This window comes from Ranitomeya variabilis, chromosome 6 (genome assembly GCF_051348905.1).
Source record: "Ranitomeya variabilis isolate aRanVar5 chromosome 6, aRanVar5.hap1, whole genome shotgun sequence".
Taxonomy (NCBI): Eukaryota; Metazoa; Chordata; class Amphibia; order Anura; family Dendrobatidae; genus Ranitomeya; species Ranitomeya variabilis.
Window position 1 is genome coordinate 169,742,977 of NC_135237.1, and position 13,192 is coordinate 169,756,168.

Sequence of the window (13,192 nt, forward strand, 5' to 3'; positions counted from 1 at the left end):
GAAAGGAAACCTTTAAACCCCCCCCCCCCCCCAGGCGTTTGTAGCTGAAAGAGCCATTGTGTACAGCACTAATGCTGGAAAAGGTAAACTTAGCTCTTTTAATTATGGTCCTTGTACATGCGGAACCTAACATTTATGAAATGTGTCTCCTCACAGCGTTAAACCGTCCGGTAGGTGGAACTTTGCTTTGTCGTGTGACGCAGCACAGCCATCATTTTTACCCCCTTGGCGCCGTGCGCCGCCTCCTCAGCGTTGTTTGAATCTGTCCCGGAGCCTGCGCTGTTAGGTTAGCCCTTGGCCATGCACACATGTTGCGCTGCCCGTCTTCTGACCTCATTTGGTGTCAGGCTGGCTGCGCCTGTGCGGGTGCGCTGGCCGAGATCCCGCCTCGCAGTGTCGTCTAATGTAATCCCACCGCGGGCCTGTGATCCGTGCCCGTGCGCAGTGCATATCCTCTCCTCTCACTCCCCTCCCTACGGCTTTTTCAGACTGTGCGGTGTCACGGCCGTGGCATGCTATTAGGGACCAGCTGACATCGCACAGTCTGAAGAAGCCGTAGGGAGGGGAGTGAGAGGAGAGGATATGCACTGCGCACGGGCACGGATCACAGGCCCGCGGTGGGATTACATTAGACGACACTGCGAGGCGGGATCTCGGCCAGCGCACCCGCACAGGCGCAGCCAGCCTGACACCAAATGAGGTCAGAAGACGGGCAGCGCAACATGTGTGCATGGCCAAGGGCTAACCTAACAGCGCAGGCTCCGGGACAGATTCAAACAACGCTGAGGAGGGGGCGCACGGCGCCAAGGGGGTAAAAATGATGGCTGTGCTGCGTCACACGACAAAGGAAAGTTCCACCTACCGGACGGTTTAACGCTGTGTGGGGACACATTTCATAAGTGTTTGGTTCAGCATGTGCAAGGAGCATCACGAAAAGAGGCACTTTTTCCCTTTGCATCATTACTGCTGCACAAGGTGGCTCCTTCAGTAACAAACGCCTGGGGGGGGGGGGGTCAGGTTCCCTTACATTTAACTTGTTGTGCCTGCGTGGCGGTCGCAGTACACGTTGCCGTATACACAGCAGGGGAACAGCTGGCGGTGCTGAACCCCACTAACACATTGGCGAGGTGTTTGGCTCTGTGCGTACAGCACTTCTGGACGGCAACTAGCGGTGTTGGAGCCCAGGGACAGGTGGAGGAGGAGGAGGTTGGAGGAGGTTGGAGGGATTGCCACACACACAGCAGGGGAACAGCTGACGTTACTGAACCCCAATAACAGAGGAGGGACTGTTGACTGTGCGTACAGCACTTCTGGACGGCAACTGGCGGTGTTGGAGCCCAGGGACAGGTGGAGGAGGAGGAGGTTGGAGGAGGTTGGAGGAGGTAGGAGTGATTGCCACACACACAGCAGGGGAACAGCTGACGTTACTGAACCCCAATAACAGAGGAGGGACTGTTGACTGTGCGTACAGCACTTCTGGACGGCAACTGGCGGTGTTGGAGCCCAGGGACAGGTGGAGGAGGAGGAGGTTGGAGGAGGTAGGAGGGATTGCCACACACACAGCAGGGGAACAGCTGACGTTACTGAACCCCAATAACAGAGGAGGGACTGTTGACTGTGCGTACAGCACTTCTGGACGGCAACTGGCGGTGTTGGAGCCCAGGGACAGGTGGAGGAGGTTGGAGGAGGTAGGAGGGATTGCCACACACACAGCAGGGGAACAGCTGACGTTACTGAACCCCAATAACAGAGGAGGGACTGTTGACTGTGCGTACAGCACTTCTGGACGGCAACTGGCGGTGTTGGAGCCCAGGGACAGGTGGAGGAGGAGGAGGTTGGAGGAGGTTGGAGGGATTGCCACACACACAGCAGGGGAACAGCTGACGTTACTGAACCCCAATAACAGAGGAGGGACTGTTGACTGTGCGTACAGCACTTCTGGACGGCAACTGGCGGTGTTGGAGCCCAGGGACAGGTGGAGGAGGAGGAGGTTGGAGGAGGTTGGAGGAGGTAGGAGGGATTGCCACACACACAGCAGGGGAACAGCTGACGTTACTGAACCCCAATAACAGAGGAGGGACTGTTGACTGTGCGTACAGCACTTCTGGACGGCAACTGGCGGTGTTGGAGCCCAGGGACAGGTGGAGGAGGAGGAGGTTGGAGGAGGTAGGAGGGATTGCCACACACACAGCAGGGGAACAGCTGACGTTACTGAACCCCAATAACAGAGGAGGGACTGTTGACTGTGCGTACAGCACTTCTGGACGGCAACTGGCGGTGTTGGAGCCCAGGGACAGGTGGAGGAGGAGGAGGTTGGAGGAGGTAGGAGGGATTGCCACACACACAGCAGGGGAACAGCTGACGTTACTGAACCCCAATAACAGAGGAGGGACTGTTGACTGTGCGTACAGCACTTCTGGACGGCAACTGGCGGTATTGGAGCCCAGGGACAGGTGGAGGAGGAGGAGGTAGGAGGGATTGCCACACACACAGCAGGGGAACAGCTGACGTTACTGAACCCCAATAACAGAGGAGGGACTGTTGACTGTGCGTACAGCACTTCTGGACGGCAACTGGCGGTGTTGGAGCCCAGGGACAGGTGGAGGAGGAGGAGGTTGGAGGAGGTAGGAGGGATTGCCACACACACAGCAGGGGAACAGCTGACGTTACTGAACCCCAATAACAGAGGAGCGACTGTTGACTGTGCGTACAGCACTTCTGGACGGCAACTAGCGGTGTTGGAGCCCAGGGGCAGGTGGAAAAGCAGAGGAACACAATGTAGGCCGAAGCCTGAGAAAGTCGAAAGGGAACCTTTAACCCCCCCCCCCCAAGGCGTTTGTAGCTGAAAGAGCCAGCTTGTGCAGCACAAAAGATGCAAAAGGAAAAGGTGGCTCTTTTCATCATGCTCCTTGCAAACACAGAACTAAACACTTTTAAAATGTGTCCCCTGAAGCCGTGAAACCGTCCCGGAGGTGGGACTTTCCTTCGTAATATGACGCAGCACAGCCATCATTACTACCCCCCCGCCGCCGTGCCCCGGCTCCTCAGCGTTGTTTGATTCCGTCCCGGAGCCTGCGCTGTTATGTTATCCCGTGGCCAGGCACACTTAGCGCTGCCCATCTTCTGACATCATTTGGTGTCAGGCTGGCTGCGCCTGTGCGGCCGCGCTGGCCGAGAGCCCGCCTCGCAGTGTCTTCTGATGTAATCCCACTGGGGGCCTGGGATCCATGGCCATGCGCAGTGCATATCCTCGCCTCTCACTCCCCTCCCTACGGCTTCTTTTTCAGACTGTGCGGTGTCACGGCCGTGGCATGCTATTAGGGACCAGCTGACACCGAACAGTCTGAAGAAGCCATAGGGAGATGAGTGAGAGGTGGAGGTTCAGATATGCACTGCGCATGTCCATAGATCCCAGGCCCCCAGTGGGATTAAATCAGAAGACACTGCGAGGCGGGCTCTCGGCCAGCGTGGCCGCACAGGCGCAGCCAGCCTGACACCAAATGATGCCAGAAGACGGGCAGCGCTAAGTGTGCCTGGCCACGGGATAACATAACAGCGCAGGCTCCGGGACGGAATCAAACAACGCTGAGGAGCCGGGGCGCGGCGCCGGGGGGGTAGGAATGACGGCTGTGCTGCGTCATATTACGAAGGAAAGTCCCACCTCCGGGACGGTTTTACGGTATCAGTGGACACATTTTATAAGTGTTAAGTTCTGCGTGTGCAAGGAGCAAAACCAAAATAGCTACCTTTTTCCTTGTGCAGCATTACTGCTGCACAAGGTGGCTCTTTCAGTAACAAACGCCTTGGGGGGGGGGGGGGGGGACAGATTCCCTTACATTTCAGTTGTTGTGTCAGCGTGGCGGTCGCATGACACATTGCCGGCTACACAGCTGGGGATCAGCTGACGTTACTGAAACCCAATAACACTGGGTCGTATGTTTTGACTGTGCAGACGGCACATCTGAGCCTCAACTGGCGGTGTTGGAGCCCAGGAATTTAAGTTCAGGTGGTAGAAAGATGAACACAACAGGAGACCTGGATAACGTATACAGTGACCTAATTATTTAATCAGGAGGAGGAGTGGCAAATTCCTGCGAAATCCAGGCCTTGTTCATTTTCAGGAAAGTAAGCCGGTCAACGTTATCGGAGGATAGTCGCATGCGACGGTCAGTTAGTACACCACCTGCAGCACTAAAGACACGTTCCGATAATACACTGGCCGCAGGGCAAGACAGCACCTCCAATGCATACTGGCTTAGCTCTGGCCATGTATCCAGCTTTGAGACCCAAAACTTGAAAGGGGAAGAGCCGTCTGGGAGTACAGCAAGAGGGCAAGACATGTAGTCTGTCACCATCTGACGGAACCGTTGCCTCCTGCTGACTGGAGCCGTCTGTGATGGTGTAGACTTTTGTGGCGGGCACAGAAAACTGTGCCACAGTTCGGCCATACTGGTCTTGCCTTGGGCAGAGGCACTGCTTCTGCTCCCTCTTTGTGCAGAGCCTCCACCACTGCCTGGACGCACTGAGCTGCTTTGGAATGCACTAGCAGCACTTCTCTCAGTTGGAATGGAGAAGATGATGGAACTGACCAGTGTGTCTTGGTACTCCCGCATTTTTCGCTCCCGGTTCAACGGTGTGATGAGGCTTTCTACGTTGTCCCGGTAGCGAGGATCGAGGAGGGTGAACACCCAATAATCAGACATGTTGAGAATGTGGTCGATGCGGCGGTCGTTTCTCAGGCACTGCAGCATGTAATCCACCATGTGCTGCAGACTGCCAACTGCCCAAGAAACGCTGTCCCCAGCTGGAGGCGTGATCTCTGCCCGCTCGTCATCACCCCACCCTCGCTGTACACACTGAGTACTGGACAATTCGGGAACTCCCTCCTCTGGACGGATGTCTTCCTCCTCCATTGACTCCTCCTCATCCTCCTCACAAACTGTCCCCTGCCTACGCGTTTGTGAGGAACCACGTGGCGCTGACTGTCCAGAAGATGATGGAAGTGGTGAATCCTCATCCTCCACCTCTTCCACAACATCATCCCTTAGCGCTTGCAGTGATTTTTCAAGCAGGCAGATAAGGGGGACAGTCATGCTGACTAGTGCATCATCTGCACTCGCCATCCGCGTGGAATAATCAAAGGGACGCAAAACCTGGCAGACATCCTTCATAGTGGCCCACTCTGTGGTTGTGAAGTCTGTACGGCGCTGACTGCGACTTTTTTGCGCCTGATACAGCTGGTACTCCATTACAGCTTGCTGCTGCTCACACAACCGCTCCAACATATATAACGTGGAATTCCACCTGGTAGGTAGGTCACATATGATGCGATGTTCCGGCAGGCGGTGTCGGCGCTGCAGAGCCGCAATGCGCGCTTTTGCCGTGCTGGAATGCCGCAAGTGAGCACACTCTAGGCGGACCTTGTGCAGCAGTGCATCAAGATCCGGATAGTCCCTCAAAAAACTCTGCACGACCAAATTGAGCACATGTGCCAGACATGGGATGTGAGTGAGGTTGCCGAGGCCCAGGGCTGCCACCAGATTTCGGCCATTATCACACACTACCATGCCTGGCTGGAGATTCGCTGGCTCAAACCACACATCGCTCTCCTGCTTGATGGCATTCCAGAGCTCCTGCGCTGTGTGGCTACGATTCCCCAAAAAAATTAATTTCAAGACGGCCTGTTGACGTTTGGCCACGGCTGTGCTCATGTCGGTCGTAACAGGTACACGTTCATCACGGGTCCATGTGGAGGTGGACTGTGACGGCTCCTGCAGCGATGATTCTGAGGAACTGGTGTAAGAGGAGGAGTCAATGCGTACAGAATGGATTCCTGCAATCCTTGGAGTGGGCAGGACACGTCCTGCGCCACTCGCACGGTCTGTACCCGGCTCAACGACATTAACCCAATGGGCAGTGAGGGAAAGGTATCGCCCCTGTCCATGTTGACTGGTCCACGCATCGGTGGTGAGGTGGACCTTGCTACTGACGGCGTTCAGTAGCGCGTGTTTTATGTGTCCCTCCACATGCTTGTGCAGGGCAGGGACGGCTTGCCTGCTGAAGTAAAAGCGGCTGGGCACACTGTACTGTGGGACTGCCAATGACATCAAGTCACGGAAGCTGTCAGTCTCCACCAGCCTGAATGACAGCATTTCCAGTGACAGAAGTTTGGCAATGCCTGCAGTCAGAGCCTGTGCTCGTGGGTGGTTTGACGAGAAAGGCCGCCTTTTCTCCCATGCCTGTACTACCGATGGCTGTAGACTGGGCTGGGAGTGTGTGGTTGACTGGGAAAGTGGTGCTGCGGGTGGAATGACAGCGGGTCTCTGGACAACAGGGCCAGAGGTTCTTCCACGGCGATCCTGGGAGGAAGCCGAACCAGCTGCGTGTGAGCTAGAGGAAGAGGCAACACGAGCTGAAGAGGTGGTAGCTGCCGCTGTTGGTTGGCCTAGCTCTTCAGTGTGTTTGTCTAACTCCGCCGGGTGCCTGTTGCGCACATGTTTCCACATGTTGGAGGTATTGAGGTTGGCGACTTTTTGACCTCTTTTGATTTTTTGATGACACACCTTGCATCTGACATAGCAAATGTCATCTGCAACTGTGTCAAAAAAGGACCAGGCACTGCAAGTCTTGGGAGCCCCCCTTTTGACTTTTGGAAGAGACATGCTCCTTACGGGTGCCAAAGCGGAGGCTGCAGGATCCGCAGTCTTCCCCCTCCCTCTCCCTCTTTGGGCCGTACGGGGAATCTCTTCCTCAGAGCTGCTCCCACCACCTTCCTGTCCCTGACGCCAAGATGGGTCAAGGACCTCATCATCTACACTACCCTCTGCCCCCAACTGCTCCTCCTGGGTAGTCTCAGCAGCAGAGCACGCACCAGTAAGTGGCACCTGAGTGTCATCATCAGCTGATGCGGCCTGCGAGGTGGTGACCGGAGCCACTGGCCCACCCGCCTCTTCAGAGGAAGACAGAAAAAGCTGTTGGGCATCACTGCACCCTGCCTCTTCTTCCATTTCTCCAATGCTGCTTGGCTGGCCCCCTGTTTCCAAGCCAAGAGATGATTCAGAGAACAGAAGTAGAGACTGCTCCTGTCCTGGGATCTCTGTCTGCCTGGGCAATTTTGCAGGTGGTGAAGAGACAGATGGCTGCTCTCCAGTGCTCTGTGTCTGAGAGGATGTGGCACTAATGGAAGTTGATGCATTAGCTGCCATCCATCCCACAACGGCTTCAATTTGGTCTTCACGCAGCAGCGGTGTACGGCGCTCGGCGACAAAGCTGCGCATGAACGACTGTTCCCTTGTGAAAGTGGGTGCTGATGACTCACCGGTGCCCGCAGCAGGCACAGAATCCCCACGTCCCCTCCCTGCTCCACGCCCACGCCCACGTGCCTTACTCACTGCCTTCTTCATCTTGGTTGACTGATAAAGATAAGCAGAAAAGTACTAACGGCTTTGTGTGCTTATTCCTGAGCAACTCCTCCTAACAGGTATAAGACACACTAATTTTCTAAAGTGTGGACTAGACTTGAATATGAGCTAATGTGGCCTACACAAATGTAAAGTGGTGTAACTGGTGTGTTTGGTGAACTTTATTATTTATTTATTTTTTTTGGGCTGAACTGACAACGGATAGAGCTGCAATCACACGGAGACCGTGCAGACAGCCGTAAACGGCGCTGCAAGGCCCAAAAACCCTCCTCTACTTTATCCTATGTAGTGTTTTTCCACAAATTAGCTGGAGACGGGTGGAAAGACACTAATAGGATTTTTTAAAATAAATTAGCAGCAGACTACACTACTTTGAAAAAAAAGAAAATTGATTTGGCGGTATGACGCAGTGAAAAACCCTGAGCTGCAGACAACCAGGCTACGGCTGCTCACAGACTACAGGGCGAGCTGCAGTCACACGGAGACCGTGCAGACAGCCGTAAACGGCGCTGCAAGGCCCAAAAACCCTCCTCTACTTTATCCTATGTAGTGTTTTTCCACAAATTAGCTGGAGACGGGTGGAAAGACACTAATAGGATTTTTTAAAATAAATTAGCAGCAGACTACACTACTTTGAAAAAAAAGAAAATTGATTTGGCGGTATGACGCAGTGAAAAACCCTGAGCTGGAGACAACCAGGCTATAGCTGCTCACAGATTACAGGGCGAGCTGTAGTCACACGGAGACCGTGCAGACAGCCGTAAACGGCGCTGCAAGGCCCAAAAACCCTCCTCTACTTTATCCTATGTAGTGTTTTTCCACAAATTAGCTGGAGACGGGTGGAAAGACACTAATAGGAATTTTTGGAAAAAATGTGCAGCAGCCTGCACTACTTCAAAAAAAAAAAGAAAAAAGGACAGTATGAGGCAATGAACCACCCTCCCTGAACTGAATACAACCAGCTATGGATGGCCTATGTGGCTGCACTCAGACTAGAGAGTGGGCTGCACTCACACACACACACACAGAGAGACCTTGCAGATCGCTGTGAAAACAGCGCTACAAGGCAAAAGGAAGGTGAATAGTAGGTGAACACAGCGGTTGCTAAATTAGCCTTTGGAAAGCACAAAGAAGCAAATCGCTATCTCTAAACTGTCCCTCAGTCAGCAAACAGCGTCCTGTCACTAACTGAATTCACAGCAGAGTGATCGCAAAATGGCGCCAGCGACTTTTAAACTGCATCATGACATCATTTCAGCAGCCAATCACAGCCTTGCCAGTAGTTTCATGCCCTCCATGCTAAACAGGATGTGCCCACACTTGGAATCTTTCTCATTGGCTGAATTTCTGAATTTTGAATCATTGAACTTCCGATTCCGGTATCCGATACGCGCCAAGTATCGGAATCCCGGTATCGGAATTCCGATACCGCTAGTATCGGCCGATACCCGATACTTGCGGTATCGGAATGCTCAACACTACTTATGATGCAACAAGCTTTGCCAGGGCATATGCAAACGTGAATATATAAAAATGAAGTCGGAACAGATGTAGGTGTCTGCTGTAGTTAATTTATGTCTTTTCTCTCTCTGCAGAAGCTGGCTATCTGCTGACACAAAGGATGAACGGAATTTTTGGATGCAAAAATTAAACCAAGTCCTTTTGGATCTGCGCATGTGGCAGCCAGATGCTTGTTATAGGCCAGCTGTCAAGGTCTAAGAATGGATGTTTGCTGACCATGCCATACATTGTACAGCATAGTCCTGTCCCTGTGTTCTACTTTACTGCAGGCGTACAATACATAGATGTATGGATGACGTCAGTAGTTGCACATTTCCTTCAAACTCAGAGGTTTTATTTATATTTTAATCAATAGTCTAATTCTGTTTGTACCACTTATTGGTAGGAAAGTCGAGAGCAGAATGTGGTTAAACAATGTGAGCCAACAAAGCTTATGTTCTTACATTTTGTTTTTAGTCTTTTATTGGGTTTGTCACAGGAATGTGCCTTTTGGGAGCGCTTTAACTTTCTGCTATATTATGTGCAATATAAAACCCAGTGTTGGAACCTTGATGAGCACAGTTTTTAATATAAATATTTGCTTTCAATATTGTGAAACGTCTGCCTCTTTATAAAAGTGGGTCACACCACACGGAGCTGTTCTATTTCACCCTTTTGAACTCTCGCTGTGGTCAGTGATTTCACTTTATATTTCTTCAGATGGAAACATGTCTTAGGTTTTTTGTGTTTTTTTTTTTATATATAGAAAACATGGTACATATGTCCATAAGTCGTCTATCTAATCATAACCAAGCTGATTTTTTTGTGTGTGTTTTTGCTAATCCATTGTATACATTTTTGTCACCAATAGAGCTTGTGCTCATCCAGCCAAACTTGATCACAATTGGTAAATTGTATGCCAGGGAGCAAGAGGAACAAATAAGATCCATGGTGTTTTACTGTGGTGGTTTAATAAAGCTGCTATAATGCCAGCTCATGTACAGAACTAGTTACTACTTTGTACTTCTATAGGGTAATATGTGTTGAGGAAAACATTGTTTGATTAGATAATAATTAATATACTGGGATCAGTTCCATATTGTAGTCGTAAAGGGACAATATTGAAATCTAGTAGAAATGTGACCTTCCGGAGACTTCATGACGAGCAGTAATAGAAAATACAGTTTCACACATCCTTCAGCTAATTAGCTCCAACACTAGGAGTCATGCGGAGTTTGGTAAGGTTGGGTTTCCGGGGGCTGCTAACCACCAATATCAACACTGTTCGTGAATTAGAAGCGAGGTTTACCATAAACAAGAACTGTTGCTTTTATTAGATTCATATGATCAGGAGCCAAGAGGCTGTATGTGATCAAAAGTTTACAATTTTAGCTTTACATTAAAAACGTATTGAACCTCTAAGTTTTCTGTCACTTTCTTGGTGAGTGATGGGTATTCATATTTTGATCACTATTTTGTGTTTGTGTACTATTGAAATTTTGCGGTCTTGCTAGATTCATACCATTTATAGAATCCTGCTTTGTATTCACACACAGATGAACACTAACTGCTTTGTCTCATTCCCTTTACCCACATACACATTTCAATGTATTGTCTCTTTGTGCTGATCTGTCTCACTTTATTGTGTGTGCCTTTTATCTTAAAATGTAAAAAGATGTATGTGGAGTCTGTCATTGCAAAATAAAATTTGTATATAAGTATTAAACAAGTTTACGTGTATTACTCTTTTGTTAACATCAGGGCTGTGGAGTTGGTAAGCCAAACCTCCGACTCCTCAATTTCCATGGCACTGACTACGACTCCGACTCCCTCATCCTTGGCTCATGTTTAAGTTTGTGACAAATTTACTGTAGTAAAATGGTAACATCAGGCTTTTCATCATTATGATACAATAATCAAGCCATTTAGATAGAACATAAAATATACACTGCTCAAAAAATAAGGGAACACTCAAATAACACATCCTAGATCTGAATAAATGAAATATTCTCATTGAATACTTTGTATTATTTATTTCCGTACAAAGTTGAATGTGCTGACAACAAAAGCACACAAAAATCATCAATGGAAATCAAAATTAATATCCCATGGAGGTCTGAATTTGGAATTATACTCAAAATCAAAGTGGAAAATCAAAGTACATGATGAATAGATAAATGTGTGCACAACTAATAAGGGTGCCAGAGTAGGCTCCCACACCGTTCGCATATAACAAGAAACTCTGCACTCACTTAAGTGATCAAACGATAATTTAATGTCCACAGTCGCAGTAAACAAAACGTTTCGGTCTTACATCAGACCTTCTTCAGTTACTACAAATGGATTACAAAATTAGAAAACAAATAAACAAAATAAAGTATGTACAATAAGAATATGCAAAAGCATGGTCAAATGGAAGAACAATCGGAAGTATGACAAATGCAGATAACATAGTAGCTCAGACCAGAAACATGATCACAGGCACAGGAAAAATAGGGACCATTGAAGTGAGGCCAGAGAATGGTGGAGAAAAAAACTGGAACTAGGACATACCCGATTAAAGTGTGTCTATTACGTCAGGTGGACCAATAGATTCAGTTAAAGATAGCTACATCTATAATAGAAAACAATATAATTCTAATGAGGGCGTATGGAAGCGCATTGTAATATAATGTCTGTTAGCAAATACCAAATGACTTTCCGTCATGGGGGGAAAAAAAGGAGTGGAGATGGTAGAGCCTGGAAGAAGACGTATATGATTAAAAATCAGGCCATCGGTCAAAAACAAGAACACTGATATAAAAATTGGAGGCGTGAAGCGGACTAGTGACTACCCTGTACGCATATAGGATCAAGTGCGTCGTGTCTTAGTGGCGTGTGCGGACGCGGTGTCCACCGCTGGTCCTGTGAGTGAGCGCTAGTCAGGTGGATACATGAATGATAGGTCGTACTCCCTATTAAGATCTTTAGGGAATAGTGTTAAGTGTGTGTATCCAAAAAGCCTCCCGTCGTTTTAGCTGTTTAATACGGTTCCCATCCCTCCTGGTTGTGGTACTTGTTCCAGAATCTGGAACTTTAAGTTGGGCTATTTTATGCCCGAGGTGATGAAGTGGTGGGGAATGGGGAGTAGCATGTTCTTACACCGAATTTTACTTTTGTGCTTGGAGATACGATCCTTAACAGATCGTCTAGTTTCCTCCACATACAGTAGTCCACAAGGACACTTGATAATATATACGACAAAGGAGGTGTCACAGGTGAAGAAACCCCAAAATTTTATGTTTTCAGTATAAGAATGGTAGATATGCTCACCTTTCTGTACGTTACTGCACTGTGTGCAGTTCAGGCATGGAAATGTGCCAATTTTTGGGCATTGTAAAAAACGTTGTCTTTTAATAGATTTATCGGGTCCAATGTCTGCCCTGATAAAAGTATCTCTGAGGATAGGCCCTCCTAAAACACGGTAAAAAAGGTTTGGTAAACTCGGGGATATCGGGGTGTGCCTAGTGGAGAAGTGGCCAATGTTTATGGATGGTTTTATGGAGTATATACGCGAATGGGTGATATGAATGAACAAAAGCAATTCTATCCGTTTTTGTGTGAACAGAAGTAGATTTTGATGATTTAGACTTGTTGAGAATGGACTGGGGGTAGCCTCTCTCTAAATTTAGAATTCATTTCCTCAAATCGGACCCCACGGATATTGTCATCTGAAACAATGCAATTAACATGCTGAAATTGTGATTTGGGAATAGAGGATTTTCTCTTCGCCACGACAGCACCCACATGAGAGAGGGGATCCGCCCCTAGGAACAGGAAATCCTACGGAGAGATAAAAGGGGCGGTCCCCCTCACTCCCACTGTTGATTTCCTGTTCCTACGGGAATCCACGGAGAGAAGAGGATGCCGCTTGCGCAGTTTACCTTGAGGACGGCAAGGGCTCCAGAGCTGGAAGCAGCGTCGGGGGTCCTAATTCAGCTTCCCCCCTCTGCTGGCAGACGCCGTGAGGCCCAGGACGGAGGGGACGTCTGGCTCACAGGAATCCATCCTGGATGGTCTGCGGGAGCAAGCGCTCGGGTAAGAGTGTCGCCGCACCGTCTTCAGTGGGTGCACAGGCAGCGCGGGGCTCCAGTATATTTTCCCCCGGAACCGGGTTCAACAGGAAGAAGATTGCAGCCCCCATGGTTAAAGGATGCCGGCGCTGATACTCCGGCGTCCAAATATGGAATCTCCACAGCATCCTGCGATGTCTTCATTAGAAGTCACCGCAA

General features: G+C 49.6%; 2 protein-coding genes across 2 annotated transcripts in view; one reads left to right on the plus strand and one right to left on the minus strand.

Annotated features, from left to right (window-relative positions):
* The window catches only part of ANLN (anillin, actin binding protein), a 115,272-nt gene extending 104,627 nt beyond the window's left edge, over window positions 1–10,645 (plus strand). The window contains exon 24 of the mRNA XM_077269236.1: window positions 9,017–10,645. Within this exon, the coding sequence (XP_077125351.1) occupies window positions 9,017–9,140 (124 nt within the window). The 3' untranslated portion in view covers window positions 9,141–10,645. The remainder of the gene's footprint in view (window positions 1–9,016) is intronic.
* The window catches only part of AOAH (acyloxyacyl hydrolase), a 310,271-nt gene that overhangs the window by 19,748 nt on the left and 277,331 nt on the right, over window positions 1–13,192 (minus strand). The window lies entirely within an intron of this gene.